The 22,457-nt window shown below is 57.6% G+C and overlaps 1 protein-coding gene across 3 annotated transcripts; it reads right to left on the reverse strand.

Moving 5' to 3' along the window:
- Nucleotides 1–1,830: 1,830 nt before the first annotated feature.
- CBX7 (chromobox 7) lies at nt 1,831–22,301 on the reverse strand. 3 transcript variants are annotated; one of them, XM_036237513.1, is made up of 6 exons: nt 22,038–22,301; nt 19,744–19,787; nt 13,102–13,167; nt 8,474–8,540; nt 5,431–5,782; nt 1,831–5,039 (listed from the first exon to the last, which is right to left on the reverse strand). In XM_036237513.1, exons 1-6 carry the CDS (start codon nt 22,104–22,106, stop codon nt 4,885–4,887), a joined length of 753 nt encoding a protein of 250 aa, XP_036093406.1. In that variant the 5' UTR covers nt 22,107–22,301; the 3' UTR covers nt 1,831–4,884. The 3 variants fall into 3 exon arrangements, with proteins under 3 accessions (XP_036093406.1, XP_036093405.1, XP_036093407.1); XM_036237512.1 differs by having other exon boundaries at nt 1,831–5,042; nt 22,038–22,275; XM_036237514.1 differs by having other exon boundaries at nt 1,831–5,042; nt 5,431–5,503; nt 22,038–22,258.
- Between the last annotated feature and the right edge of the window lie 156 nt (nt 22,302–22,457).

The raw sequence follows: 22,457 nt of genomic DNA on the forward strand, positions 1-22,457 counted from the left end.
CCCTCAGCCATACCTAGCAGCAAAGGAGTCTGGGAAATGTAGGTTTTAGTTCTACCCCATATGTGAGAAAGTTTTTAATAATAAATGTGAAATATGTGTGTACTGGGTTGGACACTATCCCCCCAAAATTCATGTCCTTCCCAGAACCTCAGAATGTGACCTTATTCGGAGCTGGGTCCTCGCAGACGTAATTCTTTACGGTGAGGTTATCCCGAAGTAGAGTGGGCCCTTAACCTAATACAACTGGTGTCCTTATAAGAAGAGACACACAGACATGGGCTCGCGGGGAGAAGGCCATGTGAAGACAGAGGTTGGAGGGATGATGTACAGTCACGGGTTGTGGCCAGCGCCAGAGGGAAAAGGCCCCGCCTCCAGCAGACACAGGAAAGACCCTCCCCTGGAGCCTCCGGAGAAAGCACAGCCTGCCCAGTGGGTATGTTAGGGAACGTCCTGGGTCAAGCACATTGCGTGCTCAGGCCCTGGGGGGAGGACCTGTGTTTGAGAAGCAGCATGGAGGCAGGGGTGGCTCTGCGTGTGGCCGACTGGCGTGGTGTGAGCTGGGAAGCTGTGGGGGATGAGGGAGGAGAGGGGCAGTGGGGGGAGGGCAGGGGCAGCTGAAGGGATGGGGGGTCACAGCTCAGGGAGAGCAGAGTAAGTCCTGGTGGAGGGTTGGGGTGATATTTTGAATGAGTCAGAGAAGTCAATAGTTAAGGAACACATTAGGAGCTGGAGACTCCTGCAGACCGAGCACGTGACGCTGGCTTCCATCTCTCTGTGTCTTGGTGAAAGGGAGTGGAAGGGAGTGATGTCCACTTAATGCCCGCTTTGCAGGCTTTTAAAAAGAGACTAAGGGGTGCGGCGAGGGGGCTCTGCTGGGGCGCCCCTGCACACCAGGGGGGGCGGGGCGGCACTGAGGGCTTGCTGCGGCCGCGACCCTGTGGCGGCCGCTGCCCTACAGCCCTGGACACTGACTGGAGACAGCTACTAAGTGACTAACAGTTTGGGGCGGGTAGCTCATACAGGGTAGGGACCCTGGGCGAAGGCACGATTCATGTCCTGGGCCGGTCAGCGGGGGAAGAAGGCACAAGATTCCGTCACTCTGCTCAGAAAGGTGCACACTTTGAAACGCATGAATTATTTATTTCTGAAAGTTGTCATCTACTATTTTCGGATTGTCATTGACTGTGGGTAACTGAAGCCATGGGAAGGGAACCCGGTGAGGCCTGGTCGTGAGATCCACGTTCAGATTCCCAGCTCACTACGGCCCAGCTGTGCAGACCTGAGTCGCTAACCATGACCTCGGTATTTGAAAGGTGCAGTAATAGCGCCCCCTGCTGAAGGCTGTGCTCAGGTAACATACCTGAGAGTTAGGATGGACATTTAGACCAGCGTGACTTTTCCTGGGGACCCAGAATTAGGGTCAAGGCTCTAAGCTGAGGACAAGGCAGGCTAAGTCCCCCTACTTTCTAAAGGAAATTATCTAGGAGCTGTCAGCATGAGGGCTGGACCCCCCTCCCCCCGCCGCCCCTGCAGGAGCCAGGAGGCGGAAGCCGGGCCTCAGCACCTGCGCCCCGCCCACTCCTGCCCCGAACCCCGAACCCTGACCGCGCGGTGGGCACGCGTCCATCGACGCTCCAGTCTCCAGTTCTCAGCCCCTCCCCACCCATGACCAAAGTAATCTTCACTCGACATCTGAAGGTCACAGAAAACTGAATCGCCTGTCCAAGGTCAAGGTCAGTACCTGGCAGACCTGCGCCCCAGGCCGCGTGCTGGCGGCTGGTGCTCTTTCTTCGTGACACTATCGAAAGAAGGAACTGGATGCCCAAGAGCTTTTTTCAAAATCATCTTTAATGTATTTTTAATAATTTTTTGCCTCATTTACCAGATAAATCATCTAAATAAATAGATGCTATACAGTCTCTTACCAATATCAGTACAAAAATAAAACCGCGTCTGCATCCGCTCCGGCTCCCCGCAGCACACGCCCACGCAGAAGAGGCATGTGCCGGGGTCCGCTCGCGCCCAGCCCCTCCCGAATACATTCACTTCGTCTGAACAAAGCTCGCTGCTCATTCTGTGCAAAGGAAGCGTTATTGTGCTGAGGCCTGGAGGCCGGGCGGGCCCCTCAGAAAGCAGAAGCCGCGCCGCCTTGCAGAAGCGTAGCGCCTTCCTCCGACGTGAGAGGAGAAAGCGGCGATGGGGTCGAGGGGTGACGATCACCGCGCTGCCCAGCGTTCCGAGCCGCCTTGACGGGGGTGGAGAACATTCTCCTCCGACCACCCCGCAGCGAAAGAAAAGTACCGACTGGTCTCGCTACATTCGAATGGGTGGGCGCTGGGGGCAGGAGAGGCAGGTGGTCTAATGCTGCTAAGCCCCCGGCCCCGGGAGTACTGGCCTTCTGGGTGGCGGTGGCGAGGTGGGGTAGGAGGTCAGCGACGCCTCGTCCCCTCTCAGGCCCCGGCAGCCGGCAGCCCGGCTGGGACACTCAGGGCTGGGAGGCAGGCCTGCACGGCCACACCCGGCCCCTCACAGAGGTCTCTGTCCTAAGAGTCCACAGCCCTTCTGGCTCCCGCGGGGTTCAGCCTTCCCTGAGACACAGGGCGCCGTGGGCTGCAAAGGGCTAAACAAGAGGCAAGCAGTGTTCCATTGTTACTGGCAGAAAAACAGCTGCCTCGTTCCACGAGAGAGCCCCCCAAACCCCCAGTTCTGCAGGTTTGCACAAAGAGCTCTTGAAAAGTGCCCAGGAGGCAGGAAGAGTTCCTGTGTCCCCTGGGGATGGAGAATAAATGTGACTCCTACTGAAAGCTGCCAGCCATGTCCCAAAGCCATGAGCCCATGGCATCTAGGGAGAGGCCCCCCCTGCCCACCCACCCTCTGGCACCCTCACCTCTGCTGGGAGCCCCAGTCCTGGGAGAGCCCCCAATGCCAGCTGCCCTTCCCTTCCCAGGGGTCCCACAGCTGGGTGGGTGGGGCTTCCTGCTGCCCCTCCTTTCCCTGACCCACCCCCACTTACTCCTCCCGATTCAACTCCCTGGCTGGTGGTAAATGAAGTCACCAGGGAGGGGACCGTACCCCAATGGAAGCACTGAATTAACCCTGGACAATGAAGGATTAAGGAGGAAGGAGAGAGAGAGAGACCAGGGATTTTGGAATCTTGCCAGCAGGTCACCCAAAACAGAAACGGGGTGCAGGCTGTCTTTGGTCTGGGAGCGTGGGAAGAAGGGGTCTGGAGGAAGAGCGGCCCTATCGTTGCCGCGGCAGGGATTCTGCTGACAGCGAGTGGGGAGACAGCCCTGGGGGAGGCAGGCAGCGGGAGCGGAAGGGTGGAGGGAGCCCGCCTGTTCCTTGCTCCCCCGGTATGCCGCACCCCAGTGTGGCTGGGACAGGGGCTAAGTCACTCCTCACTGCCGGGGAGGCTACTAGTCCACAGGACACGTGTGTGCAAACCCGAAAACGAGTGCCCCTTCCTCCGGGCAGACACGACCCCTTGCCAGTGGGGGGCGGGGCTTGTAAACAGCCTGACCCACCGTGCACAGCAGCCTGACCACAGGAAGACATGTCAGAGGTCCCCCCACAGGAAAACAAGGCCAGCCCCAGCTTCGGCCTGTCAGGTGGATGGGGAGGGAACACGGAACAGGAGGAGGAGGGTGTCAGGGGTCAAGGCTGCCCTGAGAAGGTGGTGGGACTCTCCCGCCCCGCTGGCCGCCCACGTCCGCGCCCAGCGCTCGCTGAGCTGGACAGGAGGACAGAGAAAGAGGGGAGTAGGAAGGGCTGAAAAGTCACCTGAGTCAGAGAGAACAAGAGGCCCCCGGAGGAAGCAGCGCAGGCTGAGCGCCTCCGAGCTGTGCAGCTGCCCGCGCGCCTACAACTGGCCGGCCGAAGCCGCAACGCCTCAGCGGTGTGTCCGGGGCGCCGGAGGCCAGCCGGCCCAAGGCCGGACCCCTGCCCACGGCTCCCAGCGAGTAGAGCTGGGCCGGATCCTGCCATGTGATGGGCCATGTAAGACGAGGTGAGCGCGGGGTGACGGCGGCAGGTTATTCTGTGCTGTGAATCACCCCATATTCACCTGGTCACGGTTTCTACACAGGAGGCTTGCAAGGCCCTTTGCACACGTCTGCAAACACGCGCACACGCACTCACGAGGGCAGGAGAGGCAGTACACGTGTGCACATCTGTGCGGCTGGGTGTGCACGCGAGTGCTTCTCACAGGCCAGCGTGGGGGACAGGGTGGCGCGCTCAGCAGAAGGGGCTGTACTGGTAGCCACCCCCGGGGAAAGGCAGAGGCCTGTCTGAAGGGCATCAGACAGGTATCAGACACACGGACACACCACAGCAATCTCCACCTTCCTCTGGCCCCTTCTCTCTGACCTCGGCGCCTGGTCAAAAGCAGCCTCCCATCCCACCGCAAGCTGGAGTGCAAAGTTAAAAATAAAGACACCTCCGTCCCCCCCCCCCAAAAAAAAAAAAAGGAAAAGAAAAAAGTCAACCAGAAAGGCTCAGGTGGGCTGCTCATGGCAGAGGCTTTGGGCCTTCTCATCTTCCTGTAGTCCCTAGGACCAGCTGCTGTGTCTCCAGAGAAGAATAACGATAGAGGTGTCCAGAGAACGCGGCCCTGCCCCCATCCTGCCCTGGAGATGGTGCCCCAACCGACGGAGCAGCGCTCGACCTCCCCATTCCTACTCCGAGGCAACCCAGAGACCTCTCTGTAAACATCACGTGCAGAGAAAGGGACAGGGTAGTGGGAGAGGGTTGGGATCTTCTCCCCTTTTCCTATTCCGTATTTTTTTAAATAAAATAATTATCCCACCCCCAACCCCTACCCATCTCTGGAAGTCCCCACCCCAAGCCCCCCAAAAACAGTTTAAGAAAAGTAAAAATGGTGATTCAGAACTTCCCACTGCGGTCTCGGAAGAAGCCCTCGGCTGCCTGGGCCTCACGGAAGGTGACGGTGATGGAGTTGGCTGTGATATCGGTCACTGTCACTTCACTTGTGGGGAGCGTAGGTGTCCAGGGAGGGGGCCCCTCGGCCAGGTCAGCATCTGCTACAACCGTGAGAGAAAGACAGACAGATGGGGGCGGCGCTGACAGCAAGGCGGGGAAGGCGGGAATGGGCGGCAGCATGCAGACCGCCCTCCGCTGCCCGCCACCAGGCCCTCCCGCGTCTCCGGCCGGGTCAGGGTCTAGCTCAGGGCTGGACGCAGGCGAGGAGGGCACGACAGTCATCTTTCCTGGCTGGACCAGAGCTGATATGATCCTGAACAGAACCACGGGAAGAGCTCTGGGCTGGGTGCCAGGGTCCTCGCAGGTCGTGTGGCCTTGAGAGCACCCCGTGCCCTCTCTGGGCACTAGGCCAGCGGAACCTGATGACTCAGGGGACCTTCCCAGCCTTGAGGGTCTCTGGGCCTGGGCCGAGGGGCTGGGCCACCTTACCCTCCTCTTCAGGGGGCTGCTCAGCAGGCTCCCACTCGCTGGCTGCCTGCAGGACATCCGGGGCCGGTGACTCCTGCAGGAAGAGCTCCCGTCGATGGCTGTGACTCTCCAGGTTGGGCCCACGGGGCGGGAACTTCTTGCGTGAGAGCCGCAGGTACTTGTGGGCCTTGCGCGGCTTGCGGAGCGGGAAGGGCAGGGTGGGCACCAAGGGGCCCTTGTCCACCAGCTCGGGTGCCCCCGCCTTGACCACCCCCTCGGGGCTCCCGCTGCCGAGTGGGCGCGTCAGAGAGAAGCAGAGCTTCTCCTTGCCCTTGGCCTTGTGGGAGCTCCGCAGGTCCATGCTGTACAGCCGCTGCGGGGGCAAGCCAGGGCACGGCGGGTCAGCCCGGCCCTCCCACCCACTGCCGCGCCTTCGCTCATGCTGTTCCGCCCGCCCAGGTGCTCTTCCCCACCATTCGTGGCCCAGAGCCAGCCGTCAGCCCACCCCCAGCCCGGCCAGAGAGTAGCCCCTGACCAGCCCAGCCCCAGGCCTGGACCAGCTCAGCCACTCGTCTCGGCCCCAAACAGCCGCCTCATCTCCCTCGGGAGCTGCAGGGGGCTCAGGGACACGGGCCGCAAGCACAGGCCTTCCGCACACAGTGAAGGAGCAAACGAGAGGCATGAAGTCAAAACTGACTGACAAAAAACAGATCCGGATTTATGAAGCAGATGAATTAAGGAATTATTCTTCCGTATAGGAAAAGAATCTTTGCTCACTAAAGGGCACTCATAGCTGAGGCAGCCATGAGGTGGTGTAAGGCAGGGGGCTCTGGAGGCTCTGGGGGCAAGCTGACCAGGGGGACACGCAGCCCGGGGTGGCGTGACGCTCTGCCAGTAGCCTGCAGGTGCCCCTGGACCCGTCTGGGGCGCTGCTCGGCCCCGAGCTGCAGCCCTATTGCTCTGCCTCACTCTTATTAAAATGGGCCGGAGGGAACATTCTCCCACCAGTCAATGGCTGGAGTTTTGCAACTTGGGGATTTGTCTTATTGACTTTGGGGGGAAATTTATACAAGTCCAAGAAAGACCACCAGTGCTAAAATGTTGGCAGGGCCTGAATCACTCTGGGACAGTACCTTCTACTGCTGCCTGTGGCCAGAGGCCAAGAGCTCCCAGGAAGAGAGTGAGGCCATCAGATGGGACCTGTAGGTCAAACATCTCCAGCTGGGAGCAAAGGTCACATGTGCAGGCTCCATTCTCCCATCCATTGCCAATACCCATCACTGGGCATGGGGTACAAGTTGTCATGGTGATGGGAGGAGGGCTGAAGTGGGAGGGGATTGGAAAATACTGCAATGCTAGGAGGCTTATCCGATACGCAGGTTTATCTAAACCCATTCCTTCAGCCTGGCTCAGAGACCAAAAACTAGTAAACTCTCCCACAGTTACGCAAGGCGGACTCAGCTCCGTCCTTCTCCACCTCACCATGAGAGAACCACAGCTACTAACAGGGATCCAGGAGAATCAGAAGTCAGATCTGAGTCTTAATCCAGCTGTGAGGCCCTGGGTAAACTGCCTGCGCTCGGTTTCTTCATCAGTGAAACGATGAACAAGCTTTGGCAGCCAGCCTCCAAGGCGGCCCCAGCAAAACCGCCCCTGGGAGTTCATGCTGTGTGAACCACAATCCGAGTACTGCGGTGTGGGACTTCCGAGCCTAGGTCGTCAAAGACACTGCGCTTCTTCCTTGCTCTCTCTCTCGGATCACCCACTCTGGGGAAGCAAGTGGCCGTACTGTGCGGCCACCAGCGGCCCTCCAGCCAGGCCCGCGCGGTAGGAAGGCAGGCCTCCTGTCCGCAGGCAGCACTGACACGCCCCGCCGGACTGGGAGCAGCCCTCGGGCAGCGGGTCGTCCAGCCCCAGCGAAGCCGTCAGACGAGCAGATCCCAGGCCAAAGCAGAGTCGCTAAGGAACTAGCTACGGCGCTCCTGGACCCCTGACCCGCCGAGACTGCGGCATCGCCAGGGTTCACTGCTTTCGGCTGCTTAGTTAGGAGGGGAATTCATGACACAGAAACAGGTGATGGGACACCTGTGCAGAGGAAGCGCGCTCACTGCGGAGAGCCCTGCGCACGGAGCCGAGCGTGGTGACGTGCGACCGAGGCCACTTCCCTCCCAGGGACCCAGCGCACACCGAGCCCTGTGGAGCACACCCAGGCGTGAGGGGAGGCCCGCCGGTTCCGGCAGAAGCCTCAGGCGATCGACAAGAGAGGACGGGAGGCCGGACATGGCTCACACTGCGCACAGACCAGGAAGACTTATTTTTGGCTCCGACACCTGGACGGGCCTCGCTCAATTAGGGAGAGCAGGTATTCCGATCATTCCCGTTTTACAGATGTGAAAACTCTGACTCAGAGAAACTAGCCACGCAACATAATGGCCTCAAATCACATAACTACATCACTTCGGACTCCATCCCCTTTCCAGTGCGAAGCAGTGAGGTCAGAAAAGTGCCTCCAAGACCTAAGTAATGGGATGTCACAAAGCAGATGCCACCTGTGGCAGAGGACTGGAAAAGGAGGCCCTGCAGGTTTCTTCTCACTCGAATGACACGTCTCTAGGACATTCCAAGGCTATGGTTCCAGAATTCCAAGAGTCCCCCTTTCTTGGATTCTAAACTTCCAAGCTTCCATGCTTCCTCAATTCTAAAGTTTTTGTCCCTACGGATCTCAAATATTACAATTTTGAGTTTTAAGGACTTGTGAGCATCAAAAAGGCTCATTTACAAGATTCTAAACTTTCACAATTCTAAGAGCCCATTGGCCACACACCTGCCCTCCCCCCCACCACAGCACCCCCAGGCTGTCCTCCTGGGGCACCAGCCCCACATTCCAACCTTTCCCAGCTCCTTCCGTTGGACCTTACCGGATAAGCGCCCCTGCCCCCAGGGCCGGGATGGGGCTGAGGGGGGAGGGTGGTTCAGCTCAACTAGCTGAGCGATCGAATGGAGGGGGCCGGCTGGCGGACGAGCGAGGGGGACCTGCGGGTGGGCACCAACGATGGCGGGTTACCTGCAGCAGAAGCCGCTTGGGTTTCGGACCTCTCTTCCTATACCCCGACGCTCGGTCTCTCTCCTCCCTGGGGTGCAAAGCAGATGGCAGAAGAAAAGGAAACACTGGTGATATTTAAGGGAAAGTAAGGCGTCTGCTCCTGCCCCCCCCCCCTCTGCTGTCTGCAGGGAACACCCTCCACAGGCCACCTCCCGATTCGGGGCTAGGGGCACCTCCCTGTTGCTCTTTTTAGGCCATATAACTGGGTCATGTGTTCAACTCCCAGGGCCTCGGTCTTCCCAGCTGACAAAAGGCAAGGGCACAGCCGCTGGTCCCAACTGCTGAGGTGGGACTCAGGTGGCATCTCCAAAAATATGTGGTTCTTGACTGGGCTCTGGGGTCGCCCATGAGCTCTGCTCCACGTGCCACTGGAAACAACTTCCCCCAACCCCCCCCCCCAAACGTCGCTCTTTTCCCCTCTTAGCAGAGTACAGAAACCTGTCAATCAAGTTTGCCTTGAGTATCCCAGGGCAACCGATGAGGCTGGGAATGGTCCTTCCCCTTTGGGATCCGCATGCCTGCTGGAGAGGACAGGCTCCCATCTGTCTGCACTGTCCGGCCAGGGAACGGGAGCGACATTAGCCTGTCCTGAGTCCCTGGGAGATGCCAGACTCTGCGGGTGCCTCTCTGTACCCCAAATGCGCAAGCACGCAGGCAGAACCTGAGAACGCACACAAAGCCGCACGCCACAGACACCAGAAAGGGCAACAGAGACGTCACCGGGGCCTGAAGCGGGGTGTGTGTGTGTGGGGGGGTGGTCAGTCGTTCCGTCCTGCCCACCGCGCTGCACTCCACCCACACTTCGTGTGGCTCCCCCTGCACAGGCCACGCGGACGCAGCAGGAATACGAAGGCAGGAGTGACGAGAGAAAGGCTCTGAGAGGTTCTGAAGCGAGCTCCCGCGGGCCGGGGAGCGAACGGAGACGGAGCGGTCAGCCTGTTCACAGCCGAGGGTCAGCTGGGAAGGCTGCCACGTTCCCGACTGGATGTCAGCGCCGTACGTCAACTCCGGGCGTCCGCGAGACACCAGCAGCCACGCTGCGTCCCGCAGGCACTGACTTTCAGGACTGCCGCCTGTCACAATCAGAGCCGTGAATGTTTTTTCCTTACATACTCTTCGCTGCCCCCACTTCACCTTTTCCATCCCCCCGACCACCTTATCTGGAGCCAATGTAAAATCTTTCAAAACGTGCATGTTTCTTCCCAAAAATATAATGTATAAAAAAAATGCCCACCAACTGCAGGACGGCCGACGAGTGTCCTGCACGCAGCCCTGCTGCTACCGGTTTAGACTTCAGGGCCCAGAAATCGGCCCTTTCCTGGCTAGCAGGACGGCCCAATAAACCTTTCTCTTACAGAGTCTTTCAGCCATGGAGGTTAGGCTTTTTGTGTAGCACCGTCCTCCCCCCGCCCCGTACTGGTTGTGTGGCCTTAGAGCTCAGCTAAACTCATGAATCCGGAGGCTGTTTCTGCTATTACCCCCTCTAGGCAGCAGCGGCCCTTGTCAGGGACTTGTCTCCAGGGCTGCCTGGCCGGTGGAGGGCCTGCCCTCTCTACGGAGCTGGCCTCACAGGGAACCAGCATTTGAAAGAAGCATCCAGGGCACTGAGATTCAAGCTCCCCAGGCTCATCAGCACAGACCTCCCACGCCCTCAAGGCTGAGAATCCTCTCTCGGCACCCAGTGCTGAGCACCAGCACACCCCGTTCCAGGCCCAGCTCTGCCCTGACCCATGGGAGACCTTGCTGGTCACTTCCCCTCTCTGGGCCTCAGTGTCCTTGTCTGGAACAAGAGGTTCCCTTCCCAGATGGTCACCAGGGCTCTTGACAAGAGTGAGAGGTCCCTAGTACTTAGGAAATGGGGGGGGGGGGTTAGAAAGGCTAAAATAATAGAGGAAGAGAGAGGGAAGAAAAAGGAAAGAGAGGAAGAGGAGGAGGAAGCAGAGGGGGGAAAGGGAAGGGCCTTGAGGGAAAATAATGGCGATGATAACGTGTTTACTGCATTTATCATCATCATCACTTACTGGGCACTGCACGAGGCACGGCTTTAACCCTCACGCCCACCCCGTGAGGGAGGCACTACTACCATCCTCATTTCACAGTGGGGGAAACTGAGGCACAGAGCGGTTAAGTAACTCACGTGACGCCAAATTACGACACTTGCCGCCACCGGTGAAAATGCTGAGCTCTGGGTTCCAAACTTGGGAGGGTCAGGGCTGGGATCCCAGGCGGGGTCAGCAGGATAGGCCTGGAACCCAGTCTGCAGCCTCCCCTTCCCCTTCCTGCCCGGAAAACTGCGAGGGGTTGGGGAGGGCGGTTGATGTGGGGCGCCCATTCTATCCAGTCCTTACCAGCCCAGGGCCTGGTTTCTGTCAATCCTGGACACTCCGACAATTTCTGTCCAGGGCAGAGGCCACCACTGGGTCGCGGCCGCAGCAAGCCCTCAGTGCCGCCCCGCCCCTCCTGGTGTGCAGGGGCGCCCCAGCAGAGCCCCCTCGCCGCACCCCGGAGTCTCTTTTTAAAAGCCTGCAAAGCGGGCATTAAGTGGACATCACTCCCTTCCACTGCCTTCTCACCAAGACAGAGATGGAAGCCAGCGTCACGCGCTCGGTCTGCAGGAGTCTCCAGCTCCTAATGTGTTCCTGAACTATTGACTTCTCTGACTCATTCAAAATATCACCCCAACCCTCCACCAGGACTTACTCTGCTCTCCCCGAGCTGTGACCCCCCCATCCCTTCAGCTGCCCCTGCCCTCCCCCCACGGCCCCTCTCCTCCCTCATCCCCCACAGCTTCCCAGCTCACACCACGCCAGTCGGCCACACGCAGAGCCACCCCTGCCTCCATGCTGCTTCTCAAACACAGGTCCTCCCCCCAGGGCCTGAGCACGCACTGTGCTTGACCCGGGACGGTCCCTAACGTACCCACTGGGCTCATTCTCTCACTTGATTCAGGTCTTTGGTCAAACACCACCACTTCGCCGTCCATGGAAACTAGCGCCCCCATTCATCCTTCTCCACGTCCCTGTCTGTGAGCGGTGATCACCGTCTGACACTGGACGTGTGTATTAGTGCACTTCGTATCGCATGTCTCTGCGCTGGAGTGTGAACCACATGAGGCTAGGGACGTTCATCGGTGCTTTCTTGCTGTGTCCCAAGTGCCTAGAATAGTGCCTGGCATGTACGAGGATTTCAACCAAGACTTGTTGAACAAATCAAATGACTAGATGGCCCCCAATTACCATGAGAAGATAGTCACACATGTGTCCACACGTACAGGCTTACCAAGTGCGTTCGCATACCTTTGCTCCCTACAAAAGCCCCATGAGGTCAGCATAGTATCCCCATTTCATGGATGGAGAAGCTGAGGCTCCGAGAAGGAAAGGCCTTGCCCAACACCTCACAGCTGGTAAGGGCAGGGCCAGGATTCTAATTGAGGCCTTTAACACCTGCCCATACTCTCCTTACCACATTCCAGGACACTCCAAAAGATTCTCCCAGAGTCACAACTCTTTTGCTCAAGGCCCCGCAAGCAGTGGGACAGGGTCGCCCTCCTTTTTAAAAGAAGAAACAGCGGGAACTGGTCCTTTGAATCGGCAGCAGACCTCTCAGGAGAGAAGCGATGAGACGGGGCATGAGGGAGAGAGGAAGGGCCCAGGCTGAGTACTGGCTGGGCTACTTCCTAGCTGCGAGGTTCCCCGCCTGTCAGACGGGACCCTCAACCCTGTCTCTGGGGGTTCCAGAAGGAGCCAAATGAAATGATTGTAGGGAACGGTCCATGCTGCACAGGTTAATGTCTGGGGAGAGGCTGCAGGACGGGGGATGCCTGCTGGCAGGTCAGCACCGCTGGGTGCTGGGCCTGGCGCTGGGCCCACGCAGCAGAAGGGACCTTCTAGATTCTGCTCAAAGTCCCCACACTGGGAAGCTCCCTGCTGAGATGTGTCCTCATGGCCTTTGGAGAAGCTGCCGACCACGAGCCAACCTGTGAATCTCAGCAGAGCAAGGGTAGATATGGGAGACTGAGGCCTGGGCAGCTTTACCCAGGGCCACTCAACAAGGAGGTGGCCAGGTGGGGTGGACCAGAAGAACTCAGTTATCCTGGCTCCAAAGTCAGGCCCCCTCCCAGGCCTGCCCTGAGCTTTATCAGACTCATCCTCTCCTGCTGAGGGAATCTCCAAGGAGCACGTCTCTGATCTGTCCCCAAGGGCATGACTGGGCATTGCTGACATTGCTACCCATCACACATACGGCATTGCTCTGATGCATTTTCATGCTCTTCACTGGAACTGAAACCCTACCTTACAGGGAAGTTGCGGCAGGAGTTATTGGGGTGGCCCAGTTTACAGCAGAGAGACCGAGGCCTGGGGAGAGGAGGAAAGTGGCCAGCACCACCCAGCAATAGGAAAAGGACCTGGGCCCTCAGCTGCCCTGGACCTGGTACTTGACACTTTCCCCTAGTTGCAGACTAAAATGGGCTGTCCCCGCCAGACCCCCCCTGCCCATGCCCCTTGTTCAGAGCCAAGCCAATGGCAGGCTCCCTGGGAAACCTCCAAGCCTGCCTGTCACCCAGCCCCATGGCAGGCTGAGCCCCTTACTTCTCCTCATAGGCCATGACCAGGCGAGGGTCCAGGATGTGCTCTTCTGGCTCCCACGTGCTGTACCTGGGAGAGAAACGAGAGAAGTCAGAGCTGCCCTGCCCCCCCACTGGATTCACAGAGGCCGCGGCTGCTCCACCAGGGCCCACTATCTCAAGCCCTCACCACCACGGAGCTGTCCTTGGTCACCCAGGCTAGGTCAGGGGCCTCCTTGGGGCTCCAGCATGACCAGAACTCCCCTCGTTCTGACCACTGGTCATGCCACCTATAAATGCGTCCAACTCCCAGTGAGACCCCATGTTCACCTCAGGAGCATGGGGTGTCTGGAAGAGGGCAGGGCCTCTAAATCACGGATTCCCTTCCTAGAAGAGGCAAGAGTATGTGGCAAGGGCAGGGACTCTGAGCCCGGCTGCCTGGGTTCAAATCCCACTTCTGCCCTTGCTAGCTGTAGAACCTTGAATGATTTCCTTAATGCACCTTTGCCTCTACTTCTCCATGTATAAAGGACTCTTATGGTGATTAAATGCGTTATGTGTCTCAGTGGTTAGAACAGTGCCTGGCACACAGGAAGTGCTCTGTGCTCATCACTGTTGCTGTCCCTACCCCTCCTCAAACCCTAGCCCCAGCACAGCCTCTGCCCAGGCTGAGCTGCTCCCTCCCATCTCAGGACACATCTGTGGCATCGTGGTCAGGTCTGAAGCGCCCTTGTATCAGGGCCCGGCACACGGTCGGAATCTGGTAAGTGGCCGGCAACTGGATGGAGCAGCGGTCATATGGCAGGCCTTGTGACCGCTTGGCATTTCCCCGGGGGGTCTTCTACCAGTCCCAGGCCAGAGAGCATGCCCTGTGGGACAACCTGCTCAGCACTTCCCGAGCTCAGCCACCCTTGTTCCACCTGCACTGTCATTTACTTAGTATCAGCCTTTAATATAGCTCACTTTTTAGTTTATATAGTTCTATTTTTACAGCAGACTGTATATGACTTTCACGAGTGGAAAAACCAGTATCGCTCACCATAAACAGATGCTAGTACATAAAAAATTTAAAAACATACGTATGTTTGTATGTGTGCATATGCACATACATGCAAATATACCAGATATAAACCTAACAGTGTGTATATGCACAGGTGTATGCACAAACAAAACCAAAGCAATATGATTCCGGCCAGGGCTGCACCTAGCTCTGCTGGATACGAAGGGAGACGGGCAGGTGTTAGGGAGGTGTTAGGAGGTAGAAAGAGGCTGGGCAGGGCCCCTGCCCCCATGGTCCACACTAAAACCAAACTAAAACCTTCATTTTAAACTGTCCTGGGACTGTGGAACCTCACAGTAGTCCAATCTGGATCAAACAAGTTGCCCTAAAACAGAATCCTCTCCTTTCTCGGTGACACTGCTGCATACTGACTTCCTGTCGGTGTCCTGTTGAGATCTGTGGATTCAGCAAAGAAGGTCCACACCCTAAGGCCTTACGGCCCCTACCCACGTGCCACATGCCCAGCTTGAGCAGGCACGATCTCACCTCTCTTCCTTTGTACATGCTCTGCTCGCCCCCCTCCAGTGAACTCCTACTCATCCTTCTAAGAGCCACGTCCTTGCGGCTTTCCCTGACATCTCTCCCAGCTAGTAACGGTCCCCTCCAAATCCTCTCCCAGCAGGGTGAACCCTCCCCACTATGGCCTTACTGCTACACTTGGCATCTACCATAATTACTGATGAACCCAGCCGGCATCCTGGTGGGCAGATGGCAACCCTTCCCCAGGCACCCTGGGAATGGCTCTACAAGCCACTGCAGTTTCGCTCACCCTGAAGCAATGCTGAAAGCGAAACAGATTTTTTTGGTTTTGTTTTTGTTTTTAATAGTTTGGGTAAAGCCCCAACTATGAGCAACCAGAGGCTGATTGAGACTCCAAACCTTCCTCTCCCAAAATGAAGGTTGAATTTCTGCAACTGGAACTAATTACAAGAAGGGGAATTCTGTGTTCCTCCTTCGGCTGTCTTGCCCTTTCTCCAGCTGTGGAAAGGTCACCTCACTTTGCCCTGCCCGCTTCCCCAACATCCTGCCCATTTTTTGTTGATGTAGCTGCTATGCGGTTCCTGGCAAGTCCCTAACCTTCTCTGGACCCGTTTCCTCATCTTAGCATTACCAGCACTACCACAGTAGCAGCAAGGAGGGAGCGTGGACTCTCATCACCAGGGACCCATCGACTCTTCCTAACGTCTTCATGAGGTAGGTGATCCTATTTTACAAATGGAGACACTGAGGGTAAATATCTTGCCAAAGCCACTGAGCCAATGAGTGGCCAGTCTGTGGTTGGAACTCAGTTATATCTCTGCCTTCTGGTCCCTCACATGTCACCGTATCTGGCTTCCCACCAAGCTGGGATGTCCATGGAAGAGGGGCACACCCTGATTGACCAGTCTTCGGTGTGGGACCTCGAGGCTTGGAACACAGTAGGTGTACAGAAAGCGTTGGAGGATTCAAAGGGGGTTGTTACTAGCCTGGGGCTTCCAAACACGGGATCTGAGGGAACAGCACAAGGTCACACTTGGCAGCTGGAGGCCTGGCCTTGCTCCATGCTAGGGGAAAGGAAGGGGAGGTGGATAGCACAAGTGTCTGTCAAACACCTTGGGTTCCCCTAAAATGGAGGACAATAGTGCTCCTCCGCAGAGTGGGGAACCAGAGGCCACAGAGACGGCAAACCCATTTCGGGAACAGAAGGGCTCAAGAACAGGAGCGCACAGGCGGCAGCGTCCACTACCTGGGCGACATCACGGGGCCAGGAGGGGGGAGCAGACGGAACCCCCACTGCGCGGGCACGGAGTACTAGCGGAGGAGCCGAGGACCCGTTTCGCCTCGCCCCGCCCCTCCCTTCTTCCGCGAGCTTGGGCGTCGCGGGCGCGCACGCAGTGGGGGCGCGTACCCCGGCTTACCGGGCCAACCAATGGGGGACGGGGGCGGGGACGACGCGCGCCGACTGAGAGGTAAACACGGCCACGTGACCGAAAGCCCCGCCCCCCTCGGGTCCTGTAAACAGGCTCCCGGCTGGGGCCAGAGCCGGGTCTGCGCAGGCCCGCGCAGTGCTGGGGGCGGGGCGCCCCGCAGAGCCAGGCCTGCCCCATTCCCCGACTCGGATTTAAAGCTGGCCACAATAAGAAGCGAGGTGGGCTGGCGGCAAGCCCTGCGCGAGCGACCCAACCGCTGAGGCCTCTGTTTACGCATCCGTGAAGTGGGGCTGCCAATGGCCTGGCTTTTAGGGTTGATATTCCTATTAGCTGTGTTAAGCCATGTGAAGTACTTGGTTCATTATGATACATCATAAAAGCAAATAAGCCTTAAATCAATTTCAAAAGCCTAGAGAGTGCAAAAACCTGCCAAGGATCCAGTCCCGGACTCTGCTGCTGCTGCCCAAACCCAGTCTTAGGAGAAGGAAGCACCTCTGCCTCTGGCCCTGTTATGAACTTATTGTCACAGGCGCGCCTTGGCAGGGCCCCTTAAGGCTAGGGCCTCGTTTCACAGATGGGGAGATGGAGGTGCAGAGAGGCCAGGGGCTTTGCCTTGGGTCACACAGTTGGTAAATATATAGAACGGAGTTCATCAAAGGCAGCCTGGCCTGGGTCTACAGCCTGAGCATTTCCTACTGAACTAGCCATCAGTGCCCACTACACAAGAGATGTTCTGTCACCTTTGCCGGAGCTGGCTGTGTATCAAAGGGGCTAGGCCTCCAAGCCCTGGGGTCAGTCAGCCCACAGTTCAAAATGCCCCAGCTGTATCCCTGGGCAAGGACTCATCTGTAAAGTGGGTTGCCATGAGTCAATTAAATGGGCCAGTGCCTGATCACAGGGGCTTACTGATGAGCAGCTTCCTTACTGCTGTGCCCACTGACAAAGTCATTACTAACGCTCCATGGAGGCGGTCCTCCCGAGAAGATGCCACAACATTCGCAGGTGGAAAAGGATGAAAGGAACGCGGTCTCAAAGGGAGAACAGCAGTCCTGGGCAGGCTGCAAGGACAGTGAGGTGCCTGAAGGTCTCTGCGGGGCTGAGAGCACCTGCAGCTGATGATTAAACATCCCCTGCCCTATGCCCCCAGCCTCTTCCTGTGCCATTTGCTGTACCTGCCAGAAGCAAGAAAGCTCTTCTGCCCCACCTGCTGGGGAGGAAAGCACTCATTTGTCTGCTGGGAGAGAAAATAGGCAAAGCATGAAAAGGCTTAACAGGAGCCTGGCGCAGAGCTGGTGTTCCTTTAGAACGTGTTTTTGTTGTTGTTGTTAATATAAGCCTTCCTGCCCAGAGTGACTCCCCTCCCCACTGATGCGGGCACTGCCCTAGCTGAGCCTCCCAGGTCTGCAGGGAGCAGCCGGCCCAACTACCCAATCCCCACCTTTCTCCGCTCCTGCTTCAAGCCAGACCCCCCTGAGGAGGAGACTGAAGACGAAGTGAGTTACAAAAGAGCCCTCTGATGCTCTGTCTTCCTCCCAGTGAAGTGGGTGACAGAGTGGATGATGTGAAGTGGGGACCACGCGGCACACGGAAGTTATGGTCTTGTAAGGACCTCCCTCTAGGTCTCAGTTTCCCCATCTAAGAACTCAGCTAAATGATTTCTAGGCCACTTTGAGTTTCTGTGAGGAATGGAATTCCCCAGGTGCCTCTCCTGGCTAGGGGAAACCTAGAAGCTGAGCTGTCTAACTATTAATAGCAAACATTTACTAAGTGCTTGGCTGGCTGAGAATGCAGCAGGTACTTTCTAGCCATCACCTAATCCTCACAACGCTGTGACAAAGGCTTTATTGTTCCAGTTTGGAGATGAGGAAGCAGAGGTGCCACCACATTGGGGACCTGCCCAAGAGCTCACAGCTGTCCAGCTGTGAGCCAGGCCAGGAACCCAGGACCAAAGTGCTGGGGAGCCACAGGTACCCAAGTCATCTGGTCAAACAGGGCTCCCAGAACTCCCTTGGGGGGTCATAAAAGGTAGTCAAGAAGGGCCCATCAGGTGGTCTCAGCATATTAAGAAACCAGTGGACCCCGGGGCCAGGGCTCCAGCCAACAGAATCATGGAGGGACTGCTCTGGGGGCACTATGTCTTCCCTGCTGTGGAAGCTCTGATGGGCGGACATAATTCATTTGGGATTAATAAAAATGGGAGATGCAACTTTTAATTGATAAGTACCTCTGTTCAGAAAAAGAAATCTTTCAAAAGATGGAATCTACAAAGGAGGAAAAATAGCCAAAAATGCCTTGAAGACCACCAAGCTGGGACCACACTCCAACACAATGCCTTCTGGTGCAGAAGCTAAGGGAGCACGTGCCAGGGAGCCAGTGCTCCGGCTGCCCAGCCTGGGCATCTCCCTCTTCCAGCTCTCCCGCACTCTTGCTGCCCCTTCGCCCAGGCCGGACATCTACCTCTCATCTGCCCAGTGGAGGAAAGGACCCTCCTTCAGTCCTGGGGTGTTTGGGAAGGGGTAGCAGGAGCAGGAGGAATGCACAAGCGCATTATCTTGTTGGCCAGCCACCAACCCCAATCCTAAGGATGCCTGCAGGTCACCCTGGACACAGGCCCAAACCTTTCACCCCATAGGTGAAGGAGCCCATTAGGAGGGCAGGGCCTGGACTACTGAACACATTTTGCGGAGAGGGAAGCTGAAGCAGCATAAACCATCTTCCCCTTTACTGTCTCTTCCCACCATGCCCTCGAGATGCTGCCTAGGACCCAATACCAGGCCAGCCCCCTCCACCAGCACAGCAGAAAGCCCCTGGCACAGAGAGCAGAGGCTCCCGCGCAGAGGGGGATTCCAGGAGTAGGTCTCTGGGAGACAGGGCAGGGAGGTGGGGCACCTACAGACCAATGGGGAGGTCCCACGACTTGCTCATTTACACCCCCCTCAACAACTCCCTGCTGGGATGTGATTGGTTGTGTGAATGGTCTTGATTGGGCCTCCACAGGATAGGTGGAGCCACTGGGAGAGGTCCTAGACCCAGCTCCCAGCCCCCCAACTCTAAGGGGGAAGAGGCACAAAGGAGATACCTGAAAATGAGGAGGCCTAGTTTGACTCTTGCTGTGTGACTTAAAGCAAGCGGCTTACCTTCTCTGAGCCTGCTTCCTCATTTTTAGAGATCACCAGCCCACCTGCCTCACAAGGCTGTATGGGAATCTGCTTTGTAGACTAGAGAGTGCTGTCCAACAGCAAGGTGGGCTTAGTTTTGTCCCTAGTTCTATGGCACTGAGGACTCGTGCCCCACTGCCTAGACTTGTCTTACCCAGCCCCACAACCCCCTGCCCAAGCCCTGTACTTGCTGTGGCTTGGAGGCCCCTCCACCTGGCCAGCAGCCATCTCTGAAGCCAGGATGCTGGACCTTCACCTCCCAGGTGCCAGGAAAAGCAAGGAAGGGAGGGGAGGCTCCTACTGGAAGATGAAGCTCAACTGAGGGGAGCAGGTGAGAAGGGAATCTGGGGCCCGCCTTGACCATCATGTGCTTCAAGCCCCTCAGCTGGCAGAGGGGCAACTGAGAGCCAGAGGAGATGATTTAATTAAGACCTGCCAACCAATTACTAGAGCGGCTGTAGCTAAACGCTAGACAGGAGAGAGGGCAAAAGGTGGACGGAGGGATGTACAGGCAGGCAGACAAACACAGAGGACCTTACTTTGGGGGCCATCCTTTCCACTTCACCAGATATTCGACTTTACCCTGGGGAAAAAGAGAAGCAGACACAGTGAGATACACAGTAAGGCAACCACTCACAGGACAGTAAGGCCCAATCCCCTCTGCAGATAAGACATCCGCCAACACACACACACACACACACACACACACACACACACACACACACACACAGACCAGGGAACTCCCCTGCGCCAGATCCCCACCAACCCAGAGACCCCCTCAAACTTTCGTTGCTACATGACCACCCCAGACCACCCTCCCTACTAGAGCACAGGAGTTCCCCTGACTCCTGATTGTTTTGGGGCTCCTGTGGCAGAAGCTTCGAGCTCACGTCACTCATGGGGAAACTGAGACTACATGGGGGTATATGTATCACCAAAGATCCAGTGTCCAGAGTCCCAGCACTAAGACCAAAACTCTCTTTCCTTTTTAGATCAGAAGACTCTCCAAATCATAGAAAATCCTTGCTCAGGTGTTTCCCAAGGATCTAGTCCCACCAGCCCCCTCCCTGGGAGAGGCAGGGCTCTCAATTCAAAAGTTCCTAACAGGGCCCCAGAGCAAGCTGAAAAAGTCTCCACCTTTAGAAATGATGGTCACCCCTCCAGTAGTCAGAAAATCCAGCCGGGGCCCTCTCTTCCTCACAGCTCACAAGGGCCTTCAAAAGTTTCCAGTCCAACCCCATCCAACGGCGGAAACCCCTCCACGCCGGAACTCTGAGACCAAGATATGTCACCTCTTCAAAGAGGCCTTTCCTGGCCACCCTTCCTAATGTTATCCCTCCTACCTCACAATTCTGTCTGCATAGCACACGGCCCCACTGGAAAGCGTCTGTATTTATTTCCTTATTCATTGGGCATCTCTGCCAGAATACCCGGTCCTCGAGGGAACAGGTGTATCCCTCCCTGGGGCTTAGAATGGTGCCTAGTATATAACAGATCCTCAGTAAATTTTTTTTAAACGAATGGCTGAATGGCTGAAGGAATGACGCTCCTCAGCCTCTGGCACTACCCTCAGGCCGGTGCAGAAAGGGGGTAATCACTGTGTCTGCTTGGGCTACACTTCATGGAGAGCACTGGGTTCGATGGAATAAATTAAAATTCAGGAAACTCTGGAGGATGGGAGGAGGAGGGGCAGCCCCAACTTGAAGGCAAAGTTCAACCCCATCGGAGTTGGGGGAAGAAAAGAAGCTCAAGGCCCACCTTGACCTTAACCCTTGGCCCAAGATATCAGGACAGAGTTTTCCCTCTGGTAAGATGAGTTGGCAATCAGCCAACTTGAGCTCCTGTGCTACTTCCATCTCTAACTTGTTGTGTGACCTTGACCAGGTCACTTCCCTTGCCTGGGTCTCAGTTTCTGCCTCAAATGGGAGGCAGTGACCTCTAAGCTCCCTCCCAGCCCTGTGGCTGGAGCCTCCGGAGGGGCTGCAGAGAGGAAGGAGACGACGGGGGCAAAGGATGGTGGCGAGTGCCAGGAGAGGAACTTTCCCCAAGGACTCGCATCCCCAACCTCCGGTCCGGAACGAGCCCACTCTGCAAACATGTGCACAGGAATTGTGGACCGCCGAAGTCCAGCCGGAGGCGCGGGGACCCAAACCCGGCAGAGACCTCCTTAAATTTCAGGGTGTATGTTTTGTAGGCGGAGGCGAAGGCCAAGGCGAAGGGGGAGGAGTTTCGAGGATACCGGAGCGCTGTAGGCGGCTTCGCCGAGCCCTGCCGGGCGGGGCCGAGAGTTGGGGTGGGGAAGACAGAGGGGTGTGCACTGGAAGAGGGAGAGAAAGATGGAGGTGGGGTGTAGAGAGGATCGGAAAAGGTCGAAGTCCAGCAACTAAGACTTCTGAGGCAGGAGGCTGTTCCAAAGCTCCGCCTCCAACTTCAAAGGTCTTGGTACCAAGAGTCCAGAGTCCTGAGTTCGAGACCCAGCTGCGACGCTCACACGCTAGGCAAGGTGTTTCCTCAACTTGGGCCTCAGTCTCCCCATATTTAGGATAAGGGGAGCGTGAGGAAGGATGGCGTTCAGGATCCCTACATTCAGATCCTCACCTCCAGCTCTGGCGGGCTCAGCTGCCCCCAGCATCCCGGGGAGACAACTTTTATTCTACTCGCCCTACAAGGTGGCGGGGGAAACTGAGGCATGGGCTGGGAAACAAGCCCAGCAGCGCGGGGCTGCCTGGGGCCCCCGCCCCATTTTCCCCCAGCCTCCAGCGTGGAGCGGATGGTGTTGGGAGCAGGAGGGGACCCCAAAGGGGTCTTGGGAGCCGCCCCCCGGCAACCTCACCTTCCTCACGCGCTTCTTCCGGATGCTCTCCACGGCGAACACCTGCTCGCCGATGGCTGACAGCTCCATGCGGGGCGGCGGGCGAGCGGGCCCGAGGCCGGGCCGGGCCAGGCCGGGGGCGGAGCTGCGGGGCCGCGGCTGAGGCGCGCGATGCTAGGGCCGGCGGGGTCCCAGTCACCCTCGCCCGGGCGCGCACGCGCACGCGCACGCGCGCACACCCCCCCGCGTTCCCTCACGCCGCCGACGTTCCATTTTTGAACCTGCGCAACGTTTTCCTCGGCGCGAGCGAGCAAGCGAGCGCGCGGGGAGTGGGCGGGGCGGGGGCTCGGCTCGTGCCCGGCAGGCTCCGCCCCTCCCCGCCGGCCCCGCCCCCGCCAGAGCCCCGCCCCGTCGGGGCTCCGTCCCGCCCCGCCCGCGAGC

Source organism: Rousettus aegyptiacus, unplaced genomic scaffold (genome assembly GCF_014176215.1).
Source record: "Rousettus aegyptiacus isolate mRouAeg1 unplaced genomic scaffold, mRouAeg1.p scaffold_m13_p_2, whole genome shotgun sequence".
NCBI classification, from domain to species: domain Eukaryota; kingdom Metazoa; phylum Chordata; class Mammalia; order Chiroptera; family Pteropodidae; genus Rousettus; species Rousettus aegyptiacus.

Coding starts and splice junctions, on each gene's coding strand:
- CBX7 (XM_036237512.1), bottom strand. CDS start 22,106: ATGGAGCTGTCAGCCATCGGCGAGCAGGTGTTCGCCGTGGAGAGCATC. Junction 19,788..22,037: donor GGAAGAAGCGCGTGAGGAAG/GTGAGGTTGCCG, acceptor CTTTTTCCCCAG/GGTAAAGTCGAATATCTGGT. Junction 8,541..13,101: donor GTCATGGCCTATGAGGAGAA/GTAAGGGGCTCA, acceptor TTTGCACCCCAG/GGAGGAGAGAGACCGAGCGT.